This window comes from Neovison vison, chromosome 3, assembly GCF_020171115.1.
Source record: "Neovison vison isolate M4711 chromosome 3, ASM_NN_V1, whole genome shotgun sequence".
Lineage (NCBI taxonomy): Eukaryota > Metazoa > Chordata > Mammalia > Carnivora > Mustelidae > Neogale > Neogale vison.
This window is the reverse complement of record NC_058093.1, coordinates 36,069,382-36,093,529: the sequence shown is the minus strand read 5'-3', so window position 1 is coordinate 36,093,529 and position 24,148 is coordinate 36,069,382. Positions and strand designations below refer to the sequence as shown.

The following is a 24,148-nucleotide window of genomic DNA, read 5'->3' as shown; positions in this document are numbered from 1 at the left end:
TATTTTCTTAGGGCAGTCATGGCCAGTTGGGATGTTGGTGTGCATTTCTAATAGGTTCAGTCTCCTCTGCTGGGTCTCATTCTCCAGTCAGACAGGCCTGCCCAATGGAGGGTCTGAGAAGCCTAGTGGCTGGGTTCATCCGAACCTGTGGTTGTTTCCAGAGAGGTGGAAGGAGGACTGAGCAGCAAAGGCATGGGCAGTATTTGTAGGAGGTAACTGAAACAAAGGACCAGAAATCTAAACAGGGTGGGGAGGCAAGAGAAGGAATTAATGGACTGGAAAGGGGGACAAAGAACACCTGTGGCTGGAAAGCCAAAACATTAAGGTCACCTAAAAGTGGCTGAAACTTGAAACATGGAATCCATGAATGCTCAGAGCCCAGGATATTTCACAAGAAGCAAAGGTATGTTTAGATACAGCTTCTCTACTATCGAGCGCCACTCTACTTTCCAATGAGAAGGGCCAGAGGGACCTTGACAGTGCAGAGGTAAGAAGGAGATACTGCAATTCAAGAAATACCATTCCAAGTCTGGATTTCATACCACTAAGGTACTTCTAAACATGCTTTCTTGAGTTCACAGCAGCTGTTTCTACGCAAGTGTCCTAAATGCAAGTTCTACCTGATTCCTTGTCTATAGCTTCCCTCTGCAGTGATTCTCAACTAGGGACGACTGTGCCCCCCAGGAGACCATTGAAAAGCTCTGGAGGTGTTTTTGGCTGTCAAAACTAGGGGGACAGGTGCACTCAATCCAGTGGGTGGGGACCATTTGCTACTCAATATTCTAAGATGTACAGGACAGCCCCCTGCCATCCCAACAAGGGACTATCCAGCCCAAAAAGGTCAATAGTGCTAAAGAAACCCTTCCCCAGAGCAAACCTCCTTGAAAATGCAGGTCATTTACAGCACACAGAAGAGAGCTCAACTGTGGATCAAAGTAATTATCTTCAAATTTTCTGTCCCAGAAACATCCCAACAGCCTAAACAAAACCAACCAAGTTTTCAGAAAAGGCATCAAAACAAGTACAGAATAAGGTACAAGGTTTAGGTAGTAAGAAAGCCTATGGATACACTTGACCTCTCCCTCCTTCCTTGCCTGGCTTTCCCATCCTCTGTTTACCTCTTTCCCAAGCTGGAGAATTAAGTTCTGATGATAAATTCATCTCAACAAAATTCCTTTACCAGAAGTAAATGCAGAAGTCAGAAGAATTTAGTAAGATGGCCTTTTGCGCATATATAGACATGATGAAAGACCAGGCCACGATTAAATTCTGAGCAGAGTAACATAATTAGCAAATTTATGAATGGGTCTTCTTTTCACGGTTCCACTGTCAGGACTAATTACTTGTATTAATTAGAACTGTCAACACATGAATATGCTTGTTGAGGCTGCTTCCTATGGTAAAATACGAGGCTTGTAAATATCAAGACACTTAGAAAGATGCAAAGACTTTCATTTATTAGCAGCTCTAAATGAGGTGGAGGCACCGGCTGCACAATGAGCCTTGGGAATTGACTGTAAATAGATTCCAAGTTAATGAATTTGCTGTTTGTTCTTCCTTGCTTAGGCATTAGTCTCTGTGTAGCCTCTGGATGAAGTAGCCAATACATCACTCCTTTGGAAGGACTGCTCGAGGATCAGAAGAGAGTGTGCACATTACTGAAAGCTGGAAAGCGTAGCCAGCACGGTTAAGGTGCGCAGGAGGGGGCTCCTGTCTCTTCTCTGAGTCGTCAGACCTACTGTAAAATAAGTTTTAAGAACTGGTCAAACGAGAGGGGAAAGACAGCTGGAGGATGAAGAACTGGAGTTGGAAAACCACTTTTAACCCTTTGTGACCCTGGGTAAGCGGACAAGTTACTTAGCCTCTCTGTGCCTTGGTTTTCTCACCTGAAAAATAGGGCTAGTGACTAAGCTTGTCCAGAGTTGTGGTGAGCCTCCAACGAGGCCATACATGCACGGGGCTTCGAGCAGCCCCCGGGTGAAGCCTGTACTAGCTCTTATTGTTTTCATAACCGTCGCCATCTGGGATGGTGGCAGAGACAGAAGTGAATACTTCTAGAAGGAGATCCCTCGTGTGACCTGCAGGGGGATGAAGAGCTCTGAAGTCAGATAGGTCTCGTTCATACCTTGACTCTATGACATTTAATTTCTGAGCCTCAACTGTGCCTAACTTGGAAGTTCCTGCGAATAGTTAACAGGGGGAAAAAAAAAATGCATGTAATAAACTTGCTCTGCATGGTCCCTAAGAGGCTGGCTAAATGTTAGTGGCTCAAGCGTTCATTACCATTATTACCTTTTGGGAGAAATCTCCGAAATCAAAATGGATGCCAAAAGAAAAGGTTTCGGCAGGTGATCTAAGATAAGTGGAGAGGAGAAAGGAAAGTGAAGTGGCAGGAAGAGGCATTAGAGCGACAGCCTTCTCTGCCATGTGCCCTTCGTCCCGTCTCAGGTGGCCACCACCGCAGTGCCTGGAGCAGGGCTTAATTCCCTCGCCACCAAATCCCCATAAATCCCTTAATGACCCTGCTCGTCCGTGAAGAGGAGACAGCTGGGATTCCAACTGGGTGGGGCCTGACTGACTGCAAAGCCCAGACCCAGCCCCTGCTGAGGTGGGAAAGCAAGGCTGCAAAGGGCTTCGTCAAAGACTGTGAGGTTTACAGATTCTAAGCCCCTTCTGCTTACTTCTTTTCCTTTTTCCCTTTACTCATAAAAAAAAAATAGTAGTCAGGGACTACTGGGTGGCTCAGTCGTTAAGTGTCTGCCTTCGGCTCAGGTCCTGGAATCGAGCCCCACATCAGGCTCCCTGCTCAGCGGGAAATGTGCTTTTCCCCTCTCTCTCTCTTTGAAAAATAAATACAATCTTAAGAAAATAGTAATCAAATTCTTGATAAACAAAAGCTTGTTCTGTCTGGTTGGCTAAACTTTACCTGATAACTACCATAAAATACCATAAAATGTGAAGCTAGGGTCAGTTAATCAAGTCATTTCAACTTTAATCTCCTTAAGTACCAACTTGGCACCAGTCCACAAGAGTGAATTATTCTGTATTTTATTTGACAAGGTCCTTCCAGAGACTCCTATATCTGACAGCGTATATAGATGGCCCGTCTCACCAGTACTACAGGGAGTGTTCCAGAAATCACTGAAGAGTGAATCTGCTAAGGTGTCTCCCATTTCAAAGATCCTCTATTTACAATACACTACAATATATACAATACAGCAAGATGTCAATACTACAACTGATTTCTGTTTTACAAACATAAAACCAGACAACTAATAAATATGGTAAGTTTGATCCCTAATCTTGTCTTAAAAATCTTGCAATACCTTAAAACCAATCCCACCAAAAATTTATGGCATCAAAATAATAAATACGTAAAAAGAAAATCTAGATGGAGAATGTTCTGGATCATTTCACAAGGATATTTATTAAATACAAAGGAATAGAAAATCCACTGCAGTTCCTAAAGATGTATGAAAAAGCCAGCAGATCCACACTGATCACTGGAACCTGTTAAAACTTATCTGAAGGATGTATCTTCCCACCTCTACTCCAGTTGCTATCATTAATTGCTTGCGAAGTAAAATGGGCACCAAAGGATCCTACTGACAAGCCTCTAAGGTAGTGGAGAAGCTTTAGTAATGCTCAAAATGCGCACTGTTGCTTGTCAAAGAACTCCATTTATTTTCTGACTGCATATTATGCTTAAAAATGAACTTGCAGGGGCGCCTGGGTGGCTCAGTGGGTTAAGCCTCTGCCTTCTTCCGCTCAGGTCATGATCTCAGGTTCCTGGGATCGAGCCCCACATGGGGTTCTCTGCTCAGCAGGGAGCCTGCTTCCCCCCTCTCTCTCTCTCTGCCCGCCTCTCTGCCTACCTGTTATCTCTGTCTGTCCAAAAAATAAATAAATACATTTTTTAAAAAGCTATGTTTTTTTTTTTTTAAATGAACCTACATGATATGGTAGAAACAGCTCCAAGTGGGGAGTGTAATGATGTGGATTCCAGGACAAGCTCCAGGATGGATAAGCCATGAGGCTCTAGGATGGATAAGCCACGAGGCTCTAGCCAATAACAACCTTTTCCCCCAGGGTGCATGTTGCCAAGGTGGTTAGGACCAGGCCATTTCTTATACCCTTACAGACTTAGAATCCCAGGAACCACTATGTTAACAAGAACTCTGTGTGATTCTTATAAGGCCAAATCACTGCCCCAGGCCCCACAGATGAACAGTGCTGCAGATTTCCTGGAAGTGTCAGCCGAGCTCTCTTTAAATGGTACAGCTGAGCTATCAGGTTAGAATTGTCTCTAATTGGCGATCTCGTGAACTGCACATTCCCTAACCATGAAAAAGCCTGACAATTTCATTCCTCTAAGAAGAAACATGTTAAAAGGCAAAATAATAATACATAGACACACTATGAGCAATCATCATTAAAATTCCACTCCTCATCAGTAAAATTTAAGTTTAGAGAACAAAATAAACAAAAACCAGACATGTTATTTTATAATTTCTTAATTGCACGATTTCCAATAAGAATTGGCATGTGATGTAAGATGGGCTTAATGTTTGTTTTTGTTTTGGGGGGGGTTTCTTTTTGTCATGGAGACATGTTGAGAAACCATGTACCACCTTTCATCCCTTTCTTTCCTCCCTTTCTTCCATCCTTCATATCCTTCAACATTCCCAACCAGCCTTCTCCCTTCTCTTTCCTAGCGATGGTTTCATAGGAATAAGAGCTAGTCTTGCTGATGCCGTATCACTTTCTTCCCTCCTTACACCCTTCCTTCCTTTCTCCTACTTGACCAAGTTCTCTGAAGGCAGGAAATGGGGTCTTCGTCTTCATTTTGGGAGAGGAAGGGAGCTATCTTGCTCCTATTTGACACAGTATGGAATTTCCATTCATTCTACAAACTATATATGCAGAATTTAGAAATCTAGGTGCTATTGAAATGGGTGGTATTATCTGTATCTCCAACTTAAAAAGAAAAAAAAAAAAGTGTCCACTGCCTTCTGCTAGAGATCAGTGGGAACCTCTCACCTTGGTCTTCAAGGATCACTCCACCTGAAGACTGGGGGAGCTTACAAAGCAACCCCAGTGCCTGGGCCCACACTGCCATCTCCCTTACACTCCCTTACTCTAACCCCACCAGCTATGGGTCCTGGTTCATAATTTTTAAAAGGTCTCCAGGTGATTTGAAGGGGTGAGCAGCTGAGCGCCACCAAAATCTCTAAACCACCTCCACTAGTTACTTAAATACTAGTCAACTGCATGTTTGGTCTTTCATGAATTATAGTCCTTGGATGCACCCATGGTCACCATTCGCTTACAGAAACACAAGGGACAACAATGGTTATTCTGTTTTCAGAAACCAAGTGAGGTCATTGCAGTTAGGAATATATTCAGTTCTCCTTGCTGTCGGTGAGCTGTATCTTTCAGAAAAGTCTACTCTCTTCTATTCTTAATACTGCCTCTCCTGTCTTTCCGCTGAGTTGGGAGATTCCATCTACAGTTAGCGGACTGTGACTTGTGGGTCACAGAACATTCTGGGATTTCATATCCCCTGGACTGTCACACGGATCCAACGGCAGGCCCTGAAAAGACTGAAATCTGCCACACACGTTCCCATACAGAGAGCTTCAAGTGGGCCAAGAAGACATACAGTGACCTCTCCTTGGAAAACGTAATCTGAAACTTTTTGATGAATATTTTACACAACTCTGCTTCTAAAATGTCTACAATTTCATTCCAATAGGGATGGTTATGATTACAAAGAATTCTCTAAGTTAGTGAAGTACTGGCAGCATTTCGTGGAATACTAGTACTGTTACTATTAATTAAATTGTTATTTATGTATTACTAATTATTATTAATTAAAATATGGTGAGGACAACCCCACCGACACAGTATGAGAGGGTAAATAACAATGCCTGGGTCCACAGAGTCTGCAGCCAAGACTGTCTGGGCTCACGTCGTGGCTCTACCGCCTCCCGGCTGTGCGACCTCGGTCGGCCTCCCTTTGGTTTTGTCTCCTCTGCAATGGGTAAATAGTAAGATTCACTTTGCTGTTGTTGGATTAACACATGTACCTGCACACACATGTACATACACACATGCAGGCCACTTACAATGGTTTCTGGCATGCTAGGACTCACTGAAATTCCATCTCTCCCTCTAGAACTCCCATCCCCACACATGGGGGACAGAACACTGACCTTCAAATCTGTATTTGCTCTTGCTGCTCCCTCACTGAAGACTCCCCCTGGCTTCCACTGTCCCCAGAGTCCCCTACAAAAGCCTTAAACACCAGGTACAGGATCTTTCACAACTGAATTCCCACCCAGTTGGCCACTTGTGGCTCCACCTGAAAAACAGCTCGTAGTCCCAGACAACTAGGTTTTTCCAATGGGCCACCCTCTCATCTTGGAGTTGCCACCCACTTTCTCTGCTCCTCTCTTGGTTCAAAGCCTTTACAACTCATCATTTCAGGGGAAAAACCATAATCCTTAGGTGGGCCATGGGCTGGAACCCACTAACTGAAATTTAGGGTCAAAAACCCAGATAACCCCAAACTTGGATATTCTACACGCTTTACTATGAGAAAGGATGCTCGCTACCTAAGTGTTCTGCCTGCCGACGTTTGTGACACTTAAGTGACGGCAGATGTGATGACGTCACTCCTCAGGAGGATGATCCGTGAATTCTGGGTCCCAGTAAATGACGATGCCTCTGTCTTCTGGTTGCTGTAGGTGCAATTTTTAAGTTATCTTAATGTTAAGTAGTTGTTTCCCTGTTCATGGAACTGCAAAGAGCAAGGCATGCTTTTTAGAAAATAGAAGTCTAGGTGTTTTTAAGGACAGCATTCATTTGATCTCATTATTCTGCCAGTTAATTGACAGGAAGGGATGTTCTAATTGGTCATGAACTCTGAAGATGCCCTTCTTGTATGGTGTCAAGGTCTAAGAGATGCAGGGTACACGGCATCTGTACAAACTGCTGATGCTTTGGGGGACAAAGCGTTAGTTTCATGCAGCTAAAAAAAAAAACAGATGTTTTTGATTTTGGCTTCAAACAATCTTATCTATAATAGAGTAGAATTTGGTGGGGAGTTATTTTCTCCTTGGGCTAATAAGATGAACCACATTGCTGGTTAAATACTGTTTTTCTGGGGCCACATGGTTTTTTACAACCATTGCTTATGGAAATCATTCTTAGTTCGATAGCAACCTGCCAAAACGGCAGGGGATTTTTAAAAGGCACTCTGAGAAAGGCTCTCCCTGAAGTTCCTTAACGTCCACCACCCTGTCCCTACAGGCAGGACCATTAAAGACCAAAACATAACAGAAACACGCCATCAGCAGAGGCACAGCTCAAGTCCCTTTCTCAAAGCATATGAAGAAATCCAGAATTCCACTGAACAGCTATGCCCCCATATCAAGAATGGCCTACATGTTTCTGTGCTATAGAAAACATTAACATGATAATTAGTGAATCACTAGGGTTACCAAGGGCTAGGAAATGTCATAACTTGACAACTGTCATCTGCCAAAATTATGCTCAAAATGGACCTTGCTGGGCCTGAGTTATCTAAGCCAGGGGCTTACTCCCCTCTGCACCCCCAAATGTCTCACCAAAAACCATCCTCTACACAACAGCAAATTACTTGGGGTTTTAAAACTTATCTTTGTCACAGCAGTGTGTAACAAAAGAAGGGTCCTGTGAACCCCAGAGACACAGCTTATTTAAAGTTATAATGAAGACAGCAGGTGTTCTATACAGATGTCACTTCTTCTAGAAGACACTTATTAAACACTTTATCTCCCTTAATGTCGAAGGACTAGCTACATTTTATTTTCTTTCAGCATCACTGTAGCCAAAAGCAAACTGTTTCCTTTTAGTCTCACTGAGTTGAAAATTAAAAACTACTGGGCTCTGGGTGGTTTAGGTTGATTATGTAAAGAATTCTAAATGCAGTGATTCACGAGTCAACCCATACTGTTTTCTGGTAACTCAAAACTGTATTTTGAAATAGAAAAATGCTCTTCCACGGAAAGTGTGCCAGACTTCTCCTTTCGCTGGTGACCCAAGCCCTGCATTCCAACTACCACAAGAACAGATAGGAAAGGACCACTCTGCATAACATGTACGAAGCTTTCTACTTCATATACTGTCAGGTAGAATGGAACTGCCAGGTGCCATGATTCCAAACCTGTGTGCTAACACAGCCTCATACTAGAAGGTTTAGAACCTTAATAGGAAACCACTGCAGTAGGCAGGGAGAGCTAGCTGCTGATGGCAGGAGCAGTTGGCCTTCTTGTCCGCAGGGTGTGGATAACTTTAGCCCGGAAGGTTCAGGGTGGAGAGGAGAAGGAGAAGGAAGGGATAAGCAGAAAGGAAAAGGGGAGAAAGAAGCTGGAGAGATCCTAGTTCAGACCCTGGGCTCTGCCCAGTCTCCACCATCACTCTGACTACCCATCAGTAGTAGTCTGCAGAGGCTGGAGGCATGAATGCATGATGTGCAGGGGTCTGTGCATTTCTCTGCAGCAACCGATGCCTTCAATGGAATGCAGCTCGGAGAACATCAGAGAAGAGCATGGCTAATACTGAGTATTTTTAGCAATGCATAGATTTACTTTAATAATGTGTTTTTCCTTCTAAAGTTTCCACATGATTTTGCAGAAATTTTAGAAAATGGAATTAAGCCAAAACAACAAAATAGAAGTCACCATACTCTTATTCTTGAGAAATAAGGATAATGGATATTTTGTTAAACATTATCCCAATCTTTTTTACAGCACATTTACTGGGTCTATCAAAAATGAATGGGTTTTCACTGAGAATACCACTTGTATCCTTGCTTGTCGTTTGATATACCACGAACCTGCTTTGCTGTCTTTTTAATGGCTGAGTAATATTCCACATGATGATTTATTTAATCTGTCCCTTATCATGCCACAATTAGGCCATTTGCAATTTTTCCAAAGCAGATGATTACAATGTAATTTTAATCAGCTTAATATTTATAGTAATCTTCATAACGCTGCACAATTTCAGTACTGTGTTATAACAAAAAATAGATTTAAATAACACAGATGTGACATAAGAAGATTTCTGGTCCCTAATTGAGATTCATGAAGATATATAAATACATATTATGCATGACTTTCACATCTGGCTCTCTGTAACTAAGTGCAACAGAATTTATAAATAGTTCTGGACCCTTGGAGGACTGCCATGTGATGAAACTAGACCACTGTGAAAGCTATTTGTGATGCTATAATAAGTGGAAGCTGACACATGACTCTTGATTTTTCTTACTAGCAACAAAACACAACAAAATGGGTGGAAGACTGCGCACAACTCTGAGCGAGAGGATTTTGAGAAGCAGAACAAAGGGCAGCAGAAATTCTCTTGGGAAAAATTCCCATTCACCAGGAGTGGGAGAAATGTGTAACAGCCTGATGTAAAATTCTGATGTCTTAAGCCACACTGAATGTGAGCACATTTATTCTGGTTTTGTTCTGAATCATTTCTCTTCTAAAAGGAAAGCTACTGAACAAAAACAGAACCCTATTTAAATGAACGATACAAATATCCTTAATTAAAATGTCACTAATGTGCCCATATTAGAAATGCTTTTATGCTCATATGCTATAAATTTTGGTAGAAATAAATGACATCCAAGCATATGATTTATGATTGTGTACAGTAATAATTTTTTTTCGTTTGGTGTGTGTGTTCTATAAGGTACCAGAGATGCAGGCTTCTTGTGTTAAAGGGTGTTCTTTCCCTACACAAATGATTTATCTTGCTACTTTTGATGTTATCAAGTTCTGTTAAAAAAAAAAAAAAAAAAACAAACCAGAGCCAAACAAACAAAAGAACTTAGCCAACCATTTATGGACAGGCGAGGACCACAGTAAAAGAAATGTCCTTGTTACTCTAGAAGTAATAGTCTTTCTAAACATAGTCCGACTCTTCCAGAGCGGCCACACCCATCTCAGTTCCTGGGATTCTGAATTCAGGAAGATCACCAACAGCCAATCTGCTCCCAGAACACAAACAAAACTCTGGCTCAGTTTCTGTCCTGACTCTATGGCGCAGTCGCCACAGTAACTGAAAACTCGGTGGCAGCCTAGAAAGGCTTCTTCTGAACAGGCTCTGTTGGATGATACAAAAGTATCCCAACTAGGAACAAAGAAGTCTGGCCTCCTTGTCTGGTGTTCACCACTTAGAATGTGACCCTGAGCAAACCATTTGACTTCTCTGTGCCACCACTTCATAATCGGAAAGAAGGTAATTACAAACGCTTCCTTTGTAGCACAGTGTGGGTATGGGAACCTTCCCAGCACCATGGACAGGCACTTAATTCCTTTCCACTTGCAAAGAACTTCACCCAGTCATTTGCGGTGCTTTCTTCCCGGCACCCGTATTATGGGTAGCTGAAAGGATACAACTCAAATGCTATGTGGTTTTGCCCTGGGTGGTGGGGTTATGGATTACTTTTGTCTTCTTTTCTTATTTGTATTTTCCACAGTGAATATATATTGCTTTTTATATCTAGAATGACAAATACTGCCCAAATCGCAAAAGGTGGGGATAGATGAGCTCAGGGACCCACCACCACCTGTCTCAGGTCCTCAGCACCATCTACTTTGGGACATCTGGAATTCAGGTAGAACTTCCAGGAAAGGAATGGAGGGCTGCCCCTTCCAATGTCAAAACAAAAGCAGAACCACACAGCAATGACAGCACACACCTTAATAGGTGTTAGCACACAAACATGAGAGCTGCTGTCACACTTCCTCACTCATCTTCCCCTTCCCTGGAAGGCTACGTGGACTCTGCCACCAAAGCTGAAAGCCTGTCTGCAGTCAAGTCTGGGGTCTCACGCAGGGGTTCGGCTCTAGGGTGGCTCATGGGAGCCCTAGAAATGTAGGGAGGTCCTGACTCCCTGATCTCACACCTGCCTACTTCATACGTGCATCCCCAGGGCAGGACATTGTTGACAGTAACTGAGGCCAAGTTCACAGACATGGGTATAGATGATGATGGGCTTCTCTGAGTCTGTTTCCTCACTGGATGAAAGCAGGTGTCAGATATGATGACCTCAAAGGTCACACTCAGGGCCAGCATATCACAGTTACATTTGAAAAATGATGTGACTTTGACTCATTCTTCGTCACTGACTTTAAAAGTAATTTAAATAAATTAAACACAGGATCACAATAACACATCCTGCCCCAAGATTTAAACTGAAGTCATGTGCTTAATATGTTCAGTGATGTGGCTCTTTGCAGACACTGAACTCATCACTGGTGTCATAGTTCAGCTCACAGATGAAGATGGAATATTACAATACAGTCACATAAAATGTTATATATATATGCTTTTGATGTGCAATTATAATGCTTAAAGAGGAATTAGAAAGGCTGAGATAAAAAGAAAATAAAATCCGACTCACTGAAAATATCAACAACTGAGGCTGTGTAACAAAGGCTGGGCCTTTAGCTCAAAAAAAAAAAAAGACACTGTTTGGTTTTATATTTTAGTATAAATATGTAGGATTAGGAACTTCCTCATATCCTCAGTTGTCTGATTAGTAAGAATGTGAGATCCACTTTAATTTTAAAGCACTATTTGATATCTCTTTTCCAAATGAATACATTTTTGTAGAAACAAAAAGTTTCTGAATCAGGCCTAAAATTAACAGTTTTCTGCAATTATTTGACTTTACGAAATACTGAATGAGCATGTCAATTACTTCTGAGATCAAAAATTGCATAGATAACTTGAGTATACAAATCATTGTTATAGTAAACCATAAAATTCCTATGTAATTTAGGAAATGTTGGTTGCTGAATATTTCATAGATAGGTAAGTAAGGTGATCAATTCATTTTGAAAGTTACTAGGGGCATGTGGGTGGCTCATTTGGTTAAGTGTCCAGCTCTTGATTCTGGCTCAAGCATGATCTCAGGGTGCTGAGTCTAAGCCCTGGACAGGCTCCGTGCTGGCCATGGAGCTTATTTAGGATTCTCTCTCTGGGGACGCTTGGGTGGCTCAGTTGGTTAAGCGGCTGTCTTCAGCTCGGGTCATGATCCTAGTGTCTTGGGATTGAGTTCCACATCGGGCTCTCTGCTCAGCAGGGAGCCTGCTTCTCCCTCTGCCTCTGCCTGCCCCTCTGTCTACCTGTGCTCACTCTCTCTGACAAATAAATAAATAAAATCTTAAAAAAAAAAAAAAAAAAAAAGATTCTCTCTGTCCCTCCCCTGGCTTTCTCCCTACTGGTGCTCTCTCTCCATCACGCTCTCTGAAAAAGTATTTCAAAAGCTACTGTCTTTTGTGAATCTAATATATTGGTTAGTTGAAGTGAAGTGAGTCACTTAAATCTATTGTTCAGCAAAAAGAGTAATATTTTTGGTTTGATAGTATGGAATAGGAGTTATTCCTTTCTGTAGTCTACAATGCTTAACAGTATCTGACATATATGAGAGGCTCAAATGCAGATTTGCTGAGTGACAGAAGGAATGATGAGCAGAGCAGCATGAGCGTGCAAGGTAATATTTCTGAAACTGTTAAGATTTGGTAGTCCAAAAGCAGTCTCCAAGTGTGAGAGGCCGGGGGAGGGAGGCGGTGGGGGGGGCATGGGTGGGTGGAATTAATTCATTAGTGTTTTGTTTATACTTTTATTGTTCAATCTACTCATTAGCATCTGAATAATGCTTTCAATAAATGGTGATTGTGGGGGGTGGCAGAGGAAAAATTATAAATACACGCGTAATCGTTACTGTCAAGTTCCCAAATATGATTAAATTTCATGTATCTTTATTGCTATTTCATTATTCCAGTAACAGCAGGCTATGGTTAATACTTTAAAATTTGGGACCTCAAGAGAAGCTGGCTCCTTTACAATGGGGACCTAAACAGAACTCTGGCCCTCTCATTTCATTGTTTTTCTCCCTGGCTGGGATAGTCACATGTTGTTTCACAGATTTAAGAACTCATACACTTATGTTTCTTTATGTGCACAATTTGACATCTAGACACAGTCTTGAATATCAAACTTCCCTCGCTGAAATGAGTGTCTCCAATACAGGCTAGCAAGTAAGAATCACAATCCAAAGAAAGTGTTCTGCAATGGGACTGCTTTTAGACAATCTGGCAGATGGTACTTTTTCATTACATAGAAACTTTTCCTAGGGGAAAACACACCAATTTACTTAAAAAAAAAAAAAAAAAATGAAGTGGTCACACAGAATTAGCTATACATCTCTGTCCTGGCCTCCAGCACCTCTGCAAGGCCGCAGGCAGGCCATGAACATTTGCATATGTTAAAAACACGCCCATTATGCCTGCCTGCACTGGGCCAAAGAAGGATCATATAACGGCACAACCGAGTAAGATACCACGTCCTAATCCATGTATGGATCGGGTGAGATCGGCCGTCATTAGCGGTGTGAGTTTATATTCCTGGACCGCTCTTTGGTCCGTGAGCCCTGAGATCTACATGTCACACGCCCAACATTCCTGACAGTTCCCAGTGCCTCCACCTCTTCCTAGCTATACCCCTCCTTCTCAGTCCCTTACCACAGGACAATGGGAAAGGAAGAGAGTACCCAATTCATCTTTCTCGTGAAAATATAATAATAAAACAAAGGTCTGGTTAGATTCGGTCTTTCACACCTCAAGTGAAGCTAGTTCATTAATAAGCCAGGACCGAACGCAGGCCACTGACATTCCCATCGTTTTCCCTTTGTACTGCGCCAGGAAAGATAAAGAGAATGAACACAGTGCATTTCATTTTTCTCAAAAATGTCCACACAATAAAGAAACAAGACAAATGCTGCTCTTACATACGCTGGTATAGCTTCAGTAAAAGGAAAAATGTACAGTAGTTCTCTCTCTCTCTTTTATTTTTTTACCTAAAATGTGTCTCAATTGGTCCCTACAAACACATGATGCTTCTAAACAAGATTCAAAGATACTGTCAAATCATCTGTTAACAAAAAAAGCACTAGATATTAATTTGGAACCTAAATATTTTTTTTTCCAAAATGGCTTCCCTGGTAATTTCACATCCAAAGACGGAGAGACAAAGCAGCAACCAGTATCATTCTGAAGCCAAGACCTTTGTAATATATTCCACCATAGTTTCACATATGGCTAACCAGCAACCCCAACTGTACAGTGTGGGGGCAGGGGGAGATGACAGATCTGCTCGATTTTCACAAGAGCGCCAAAGTGTGATTGTGGCCATTTGCCTTGCAGAAGAGTCTAAGAAAAGGAGCACAAGTTACGCCACTTGCCAGTAAGTAAGTAATTTCCAGCTTTAACCAGTACACATGCTCCAGGCTGGCAGAGAGGACTTGAAAAGGACACAGCTTTGTACCCAGCCACCAGCTGAACTTGGTGGCAGGCTATTAAAAAAAAAAAAAAAAGGCACAAATTATACATGGAAGGATGTGGGGGAAGGGAGAGAGGAAAATGCAATGAGCTAATGTTCCTACTTGGCATCTGCCTTTTGACTCAAAGAAAGAGATGGCTCTTTTCCAAAATTTTTCTATTATTGTGGTATCAGCTGCCTCTTGGACTTGCTTATAAGAGCGGAGACTGCCAACAGAACAAGACAAGATTTCTGTTGATAGTAGTAAACGTGCATGTTCCTTGAAATCATAGGGATTTTGAGACTTCTTCTACAAAGGTTATTTTGGTATTACTAGGCCCTGCATGAGCCTCTGGACCTGTACGGCCAGGTACCATGAGGATATTGACAACAGCAAGTTCTGAACTAAAAAAGGTGCTACCTCGATTCTTTAATACACTTCTCCAATGTATTTAACTAAAGAACAGTCTGAAACTAATTGGTGCTGGAGGTTTCTTGGTGGACTGGCATTCTACCAAATGAATTTCTATTAGTGGGCCCTTGTAAATCTCAGTATAACTCTATTACTCTAACATCTTACTCTGGAAACTGAAAATCAAAGAGAAAAAATAAAGCATTTATCGAGGCTGTTTAAAAAGGGCTATCAATTCTACCTACTTCATGAGGGAAAGATCTTCTTTACTTAAAAAAATAAAAGGTAGTAAATAAATGTACTAAGAATAACAGATTCAAACCCTGATGAAGAACAAAGAATGTTTCCAGCTTCCCTCTGGGGTGTAGAAAGCTAGGAAGAGCATCACTCTTGTGATAAACATAAATGCAAGACAATCTGCAAATTAGTGACTTTTTCTCAACCCAACACGGAGCTCAAACACCTGGACAACTAACTAGACAGAGGTCTGAAAAGGTACCAGAGCACTTGCTCACCTAGTTCAGACTCCAGTGGACACTAATACAAAGAATTTAGCCAAAACTATGAACAAATTGCTAAGGCTGAGTGTGAACTAGCAAGAGAACACAGGATGTATTCAGAGAACATATATCACAAAGTATACTGGGGCTATGATAGAAGAGAATTCACACGTACTTTTAGGCTCTTCTCAGAACCTCCTGTGGGCAGAGGCCTCCCAAAAGGGACAGGTGAGCATGCCCAGAAAGCATCTTTTGTCCTTCCTGGTTCAGTCCTAGGAGAAAGAACAGCAGCCCTTGCGGGAAACGTTTGTAAAATAGGCTGGCCAGATCCTTCTTCTCTTTCCTGGTCAACAAAAAACATCCAGTGCCCAGAAGAAAAGCAAAAGCCACTGTTTCCCTAACAGAAATGGTGAAAACCAGTGCAGCTTAGGAAAGGGGAAAGGGAAATAAACAGGGACCTCTAAACCTCGGGGAGGACCAGGAACACCTTGGAGGCCACACCTCCTCCAGTGAGGCACCCAGTAACTAAGATCAAGGCCTAATCAGAGTGTACCCCATTTGCCTCCCGTCCCTTGACCGCAAAGCCCAGAGTGAGAAGCAGCAGCAGGGTAGCCCAGGAGAGAGGCATGAAGTAGAGGGAGAGTCTACCCAAGCTGCAGCACCGTGGAAGGGCTGAAATCCAAGGTCAAGCAGACACTGAGTAAACCTCATCAGCATATCAGCCCCCACCCCACCCTAAAAAACAAGGTAACACTGGAGGGCTCTGAAAGTGTTTGGCGTACAGAGGGTAACCACAGCAACAATATGCTTTGATATTACTGAGAGCAGTTTGTTTAATTCAAAATGCAGTATGCAACAGAACAAGTAGATAATCAGAAGGAACTGGAAGACCAGGTGCCCTAGACTAAGGCAATCTAATTACAGTGTAAGGAATATTCCACCCAACCAGAGCAGAATACAGGTCTGTTTTGGGGGCACGGGGCATTTTCACCACGGTGGGCCATAAAATGGCACAATCAGGTGGGCCTTATCCTGGGAATGCCTTTGAAAATCAAAATAATTCCATATGTCAACAGGCTAAAGAAGAGGAAAAAAATAATCTCAACGTACAACTTTTTTAAATTACTAGCTACAAATAGCATACTTTCCCCTCCAAAAAACATACTTAAGTATAAATCGAAGATAATACATGGAGGATCTGTATGTTCCAAACATTCAGTGGTATGAAAATCTGATTACAACCTAACACTGAAAGAAACTAAGAAAGGTACAAAATAGTATGTACATATGGTCAGAATTTTATAAAATAAAACTCAAACCAAGTATTGTTTTCCATAGGGAAACAAAGGCAAAAAAGTATTAAGGCTTTTAAAACAATGTCTCTTTGGTTTCTTGTTGTTAAGAAGGAAATCACAAAGTGTTTCAAAGAAAATAAAACTAAAGTTAATATAAACAATTTATAAAGCTAATTCCTTTGCTGCTACCTGTTACTGTATAATGTACTTCACAAAGTCTCCTCAGGTCAGTTTTCTTGGAACTAGTTCCATAGGCTCTTAGAAAATGTTAATTTAATAAACTGGTCTCCTAACTATAGAACTAATTAGAATCATCAGAATACCAGTGCCATTCTGGGTTTCTAATGGGGTCTAGTTTGCTATATTCGTAGTTTGGCAGTGTTTTCCAAATTTATTTGAATGCAATACATGTGGAGGGATGGGGAGAGAGAGGACAGGGTCGTTTCGGCTGACCTTCCAAAGCAGGTTGCAGACATCACATTATTTTGCTTCTAAATACTTTAGCGTGTACGTCGCAAGAATAAGGGCCATTCTGCTACTTATCCACAATACCATTATCACATCCAAGAAGTCTGATTACCTCCCTAACAACTTCTAATACCTAGCCCAAATACAAAATTCCCGTTTTATATAAAAAGGTTTTGTAGTCAGTTTTTCAAGCTTTTCATGTTATGTTTGTTATTTCCTTTTAATACAAAACCACACCCTGGTTTTTTTTTTCTTTTTGACATGGACCAACCCCCCAGCCCCAACCAGGCGACCACTCTCATTGAATTGTAGAAATCCCATGTTTTATCTGATTATTTCTCGATGGTGTTACTCAGCTTGTTCCTCTATCCCACGCAGCTCCTGTATATTGATGCTTACACTGGAAGACTCGGAGTTAGGTTAAATACTTGTAGTGAGAAGACGTCACAGCAAGAACATGATGCTGTGCTCTTCATACCACATCATACTGGGAGACACCCAACAGGCCGCCTCCCGGATAACATCGTTGAGCTTGAGTGCGGCATTCAAGTGTTTGACTGCCAAATCTCTCCATCTCTCCATCTCTCCCTTTGTTCTTAGCATTTCCACCATGACATGACACGTCATCACTGTCCTGCATCTCAGGAACCTTCTAAGTGATGCTTTTTGTAGTCCTTGATGGTCTTTGCAGGACCACCAGTTATTTCATTATTAATTCTTATTTACCTCTTGAAAATTTCTGGATAGGAAAATTCCATCTTTGTGATGTACAGGTATGTGGGTTCTGACAAATACAGAGTTTTGTACCCACCACAATAATAAGATTCAGAATAGTCACAGCACCTCAAAATATTCTCTCCCACTGTGTTTGTGTTCCTAAACGATGTCTGGTACAAAGTCCATAATCAGTAGCTTCACTCCAACCTTACTTGTCCCAGATTTCCTGCCTCGCCTAATGGTGATTAAACTGTGTGCATAGGAATAAAACCATGACAATTTATTTTAGTACAGGCTCTGGGGCCCTACCCCCAACTCTAGAAAGGCTAAGGCATGCTGCTTGTGATCATGATGCTAGTAAACCATTGAGTATATGCAATAAAATGATTATGAGCATGGCCCTAATTCTCTACCTTTCCTTCTATTTATGCTCTTTGCAGTGTGACTTTGCAGCTCCTGCCATGAAGAGGCGGAGTCTGTTACTGAATCCCATGAGTCTGGGCAGTGACTTGTGTGGTGGCAAAATATAGCGGCACTGGTGGGGCACTGGCACACGCCTTGCTGGTTTCTACTCTCCTGGAACCCTGGGGCAGAAGCCTGGCAGATGACCCTCACCAGCCTGCTGGACCAGGTGGGGTGTGTGACCTCACCTCCACCATCGCCTCCGACGACAGTCACTCAGGCAAGTCAGTGGGGTCACCCCGGGCAGCCAGCTCCACACGACCCACTGCAGACACCTTAGCACGAGGGCCAGCCCAAGATCCCGTACCCCCCTTCCTCATTTGGACTTTGATTTCTTGTTCAGATGGCCGCCGTCATGCTACCTCCATGCATGCTGCTGGTGTTGACCGTGTTCTTCAAAGTCAGAAGCCACGTGGTCATAATGCACTCATCCCTAGCATCTAGCGCCATGCCCGGGGCCCCGGACAGGTGCTCAGTCCTTGTTTGTGGAATGACCGACGCCAGACTCCTAAAGCACAGCTTTGATCATGTCACGTCCACACACAGGACTCCACTGGCACTTCCAGCACTTAGCGGGTCCCTTCTCCACCTGGCCTCCTTGATTCTATGACCTCTGTGATCAGGCTGTAGCCTCGCTTTCCACTCTTCTTCCCCTTCTTCTCTTAAGGCCCTGTTCCAAAATGAGGGCTGGCTGACGGCCCCCTCACTTCCCTGTCTGTGTGGTACTGACTCCTGCCCACATCTCTGTAAACCTGACACATTCCTGAAGGTCCCAGTCCTCTGTGAGAGTCTGGCAGGCCTAGTGAAGGGAGAGCTCGCCCCTCCTGCCTGCATCTAGCCCTTAGCCTGAGCCTCTCTTAGCTGAGCACACTCACCCGAGCACCTGATACTATGGTCATCTGTCCCTTGTGGCCTCTCGCAGGCATCTCCTCTACCTGAGACTGTGAACTCTTCAAGGGAGAGTACATCTTTTACCTCTCTGTATTCCCTATGGAACCCAACGCAGACCGCAAAACATAGCCAAGACTTTTGTAAATGCTTACTGAATGAACAGATGGTTTTTCGTCACTCCTAAAGCCATAACAACAGTAGCAAGTCAAACCCACACAAAAGTGGCACGATAAATGCAGTGGTTTTCATACATCAATCCATAAAAGAATCTTCTGGAAGTCCTGTTGAAAATACAAATTCCTAGGATCTGCCCCCAAAGAGATTGATTCAGCAGGTCTGGAGTAGAACCCTAAGTTTGAATTCTTACCAAGCTGTCCACATGACTTTGGGGAAGGTCTGTGGGCAACTCTTTGATATATACAGTGACATATAGCCTGCTTTGTAGATATGAAATCCAAAGTAAACCTTTTTTCACACTCCTCAGTTTTTTTTAGGTTTCTTAACTGCAACACCAAGGCACTGAGGAGCGCCGCGGGCCTATAAAAAGACCAACTTTAACAATACCTACATAGTCTGGCACCTTACTAGCTTAGGTTGCTGGGAATATGGTATCACACCCCATTCTCGGTAATCACAATCTGCACACATTTTTTTTCATCTACATATCCTTTTTATAAACTATTTCAAGTTTAATTTGCTACAAATAGTCCTTTTTTCAGACCATCTCACCATATGAGGTATGCTTTAAATTAAGTGAAGGGCGCAACATTCCTACCTCGGTCCCAGAGGCTGGCTCTTAATGCTCTCTCCAGTTGTTCCTCCTCACTCAGTCCTGCTGTGTAGGCATCATAGTTTCTGGGTATTTCTTCAGAGTAGGTTTGCCATCCATACTGGTAAGAATCCTGATATCTGGAGTAGCCTATAGGCACAAGAAAAAGGTTATAGAACACAGCCACGTACCACTCTTTCCATTCTTCCTATTTGTAAGCAAAGACAATAATCTATATCATCATTTTGAGTACAGTAATAACCCTCAAAATAAGGAAAGATGACAAATGGAAAAGTCCTCCATGAGCATGGGCAATTACAGTCTTATTACTGTTGTACCCACAGCGCCCAGCATGGAACTGGACATGCGTGTGTGAGTCCTTACATGCTGAAGAGGAACAAGATCTGAATTTACAAAGTCTGAGGGGTACCGGAGAGGGGCTGGTATGAGCTATTTTCATCTGGAGTGGATTCAGAGCTATACAATACTTGGAGTGACTTCCCTGTGAAGTCCTAACTGGAGTGAAGGCAATGGTTGAAATGATAGTTGATAAAGCCCATTTCTGTCTTGTGGATGCATACAATGAAAGGCAGACTAACATTTAATGCAGAGACCACAGGATTTCTGTGCTGGGTGTGATGCTTTGGACAGTAATAATTACATTGATATACAAGGCGATGTCTCTATAATTATAATTTTATGTCAAAGAACATAGTTTCTATTAACAGCACTTTCAAGAAATTGGTTGCTAGATAAAATGAGAGAAGAAACAACCTGCTCATTAAAGACTGCTTAAAGTATCAGACTTACATATCCAATTAATGAGGGTCAATTACAGAGCAGAGTTCACTTTTGCAAGGTGTTTTCATCAATCTTTTTAAGGTGGTTTGAGTTTATTCCTTATATCTTCTTTAATTGCCCACTTTAATGTAATTTGTTTGGAAGAGAATTTTTCCCCCAAAAGATTACCAATCTAATTTTCATGTAATGAAAGAGTTGTAAGAGTCTGTTTAACTTTATTCTTTCTTTCCTTCATTATCATACCCTTTGGGGATGAGTCTGCAAATGTTTAATTAATGTGCTTTTTGTTGTTGATGAACATTCCTACCCTTTACTTTGAGTCCTGTGTCATAGGTCTCCATATCATCAACTGAGTACACACCTGAGTTTAAATTTCTTATTTCTTTAAGACTACAGGAGGAAAAAACCACACACACACATACACACACAATCAAGCCAACAAAAAAAAAAAAGGAACACTGTAGGACAGAATCTGGTTAGTTAAGATTTGGTCCTGAGGCTATTTTAAAGTTTACTTTGTGCTGGTTATAAATAAAATGCAAGATTAAAAAGGGAACAGTTCAACTATTTCCATTAAAAATCTTCAGGCACCCCAAAAGTATTTTCATATAAACAATGAAATGATAATAAAACACACTGATCTAGTTTCAGCTGATAATCTAATGTAACTATATATATTTACATAGTATTTGTCATGTTATATGTGTCTATTGATTATGTTTTATAGTGGCCTTAATGAGATACAGCTGACATACTATTTAATCCACCATTTTAAAGTGTACAGCTCAATGGCTTTTCATATATATTTATAGAGATCTGCCATCACCACAATCAGTGTTAGAACATTTTCATCACCCCCCAAAAGAAAACTATACCATTTAGCTATCGTCCCCCATCCCTCCCAGCCCTAAGTAACCACTCATCTACTTTCTGTCTCTATAGCTATGCCTATTCTGGACAATCACAGAAATGGAATCACAGAACATGTGGTGTTTTGTGTCTGGCTTATTTCATTTTGCATAATATTTTTAAGGTTGGTCCATGTTGTAGCATGAATCAGTACTTCATTTCTTTTTGTGGCCAAGTAATATTCCAGGCATGATTATATCACATCCATCAATTGACAGGCATTTGGGGTTATTTTGACCTTTTGACTCTTGGGAATAACACTGCTATAAACCTTCATGGACAAGTTTTTATATGGATATGTGTTTCATTTCTCTTGGGTCCGTACCCAGGAGTGGGTTTCTTGGGTCATAGGGAACTTCTTTGTTTAGCCATTTGGAACTGCCAGAATGTTTTCCAAAGTTGTACCAATGTACATTTCCACAAAGCTATGGTAATGGGTTCAGATTTCTCTATTTACTACCTTTGTAATTACAGCCATCTTAATAGGTTTAAGTGCAATCTCATTATGGTTTGGATGACTAATGATATTGAGCATCTTCTCATACGTTTATTGGTCATTTGCACATCTTCTTTCAACAGCAGTCTATTCAGAGCCCAGTTTTTACTGATTATTACAACACCCTTCCTTCTTGGTAATATTTTACAATGTCCTTGACAGTCACAAAGCGAATAATTTAAATAAACATTAAATAAAATTGTTCAGGATTTGGGGGACTGATTCTGACAAGCCTTGCTCCTAAAGTAGCAAAAACTTGGTGGGAATTTACTAAATACCTCCAGTAAGCCAACTTTCACATTCTCTCTCCTGTTTCCCCCATATTAGAATATTAACATCATGATATTTAGAACAGGGAAAGGATATAAGTAAATTTCTAAAATCCTCGCAATAGTATAGGACTGAAGTGGATCTGGATTCAAATTTAAAAATTGACCACCTTCCTCAAATTGGTCTCTTACTCAACAAACCATGAAAAAAAAAAATTAGTTCCCACTGTTATGTTGGGGAACACCTACCAGCAAGTTTTATGTCCTAAGAGTAAAGAATATGACATTGCTACAAATATTGTTTTCTAGATTTCCCACCAAAACAACAACAACAACAATAAACCTTTCATATAAGGGCAAATGGGTAAAATACAATCATTATGTGTACTTCACAAAGAACAAAAGAAAGGGGCACCCATTCCGAAACATAACAGAATACTTACGGATAAGTCGCTAAATACCATGTTATGCTTCAGCAATCCCTGAACAGAGAGGCTGCCCAATTCCCTAAGAGTGCCAGTTATTTTACTGCTACACAAAAAAGCATATTGGGCACTTTCCCATATGACTCATTACCACTTTTAAACCCCCGTGGAAATTCATCCTTTCTAGAAGGTCTAAGCAGCACTTCTACCCATCCACCCTCAAAAATGTTCAGCTCATTCAAAATCCAGAATAACTGCAAAGCTCTGAATACCCTTCTATACAGATACCAGAAATACTACATATCCACAGAGCTTGAACTTCCAGGTAAATTTGCTACAATTTGAGGCAATATTTTCTTGACACAGAAAAACATTTTTCTTCATGTTATTTCTTATTAAAAAAAAAAAAAAAACCAGCACGGCCTTAATGAAACAAGGTCTACAACTCTAAACATCTGAATATTATAAAACCTAATTTGGTACTTGTCAGACAAAACATAGGGGGGGATAAAAGGGAAAGCTTCAGTGTGTTAAGTCCAAAAGACTAGTGTGGTTAAACGTTCTATATCATCAGTCATAAATCATCAAGAAGACCAAAACTCCTACCAATATCTATTATAATAAGAGCAGGTCTGCTAGGACAAAAAAACTTCAGCTGTTCTGCTGTCCCAATCAGATATTTTTAAATCTTCATAATAAACACGGCTGGAAAACCCAATAATCAAACACTTAAGATAAATAAGTTTAAATTATATCCTGTGATGAATAGCAGTTTAATATTCTTTTGTAGCTATATACTTTGGCTCTGTAGTAAAAGAAATTCTGGTTATCATTATTCTATTAACTACTCCATCTGTTCCTTATACACATACCAGGATTTCATGGCAAAAGAGATCAAGAAACACCACCAAGATTAGAAAAATTGGTAACAGCCTTTTAAACATTCATGAGGTTCTTTGACCTCTAAAGACTCTTCCAGCTAAGGACGGCCATATTAAGAATAAATCATTACTTGTAAGAGATCCATAGGCTCTCATACAAGTTCCCTACATGACCATTAGCACGGCCACCCGGCCCTTACACAGTTCTGCTTTTGAAGAAATCCAGTCACTTCGGAGGAAGGAATATCCATACTGTAATCTTACAGGGGCTAAGAGAGAAAGGTAAAAGGGGTTTTTATTTTGGCCTTTCATCCTGTGGTCTGTGTCTGGTAGGCTTATGCCCCTTCCATATGAAGCAGGAAAGGAGGTTTTCCCTTTTACTTTTTTTTTTTTTTTTAATAAATGCCAAAAAAGTGGAGGGGGGGGAGACGATAAGGGGAACTGCCCTGTTTTGAAAGGATAAATCAG

At 41.4% G+C, this 24,148-nt stretch overlaps 1 protein-coding gene across 2 annotated transcripts in view; it reads right to left on the bottom strand.

Moving 5' to 3' along the window:
• Positions 1-24,148, bottom strand: part of RHBDD1 (rhomboid domain containing 1) — a 121,887-nt gene that overhangs the window by 30,302 nt on the left and 67,437 nt on the right. For both annotated transcript variants that reach the window (XM_044241723.1, XM_044241725.1), the window contains exon 6: positions 19,906-20,049. In XM_044241723.1, the coding sequence (XP_044097658.1) occupies positions 19,906-20,049 (144 nt within the window). The remainder of the gene's footprint in view (positions 1-19,905; positions 20,050-24,148) is intronic.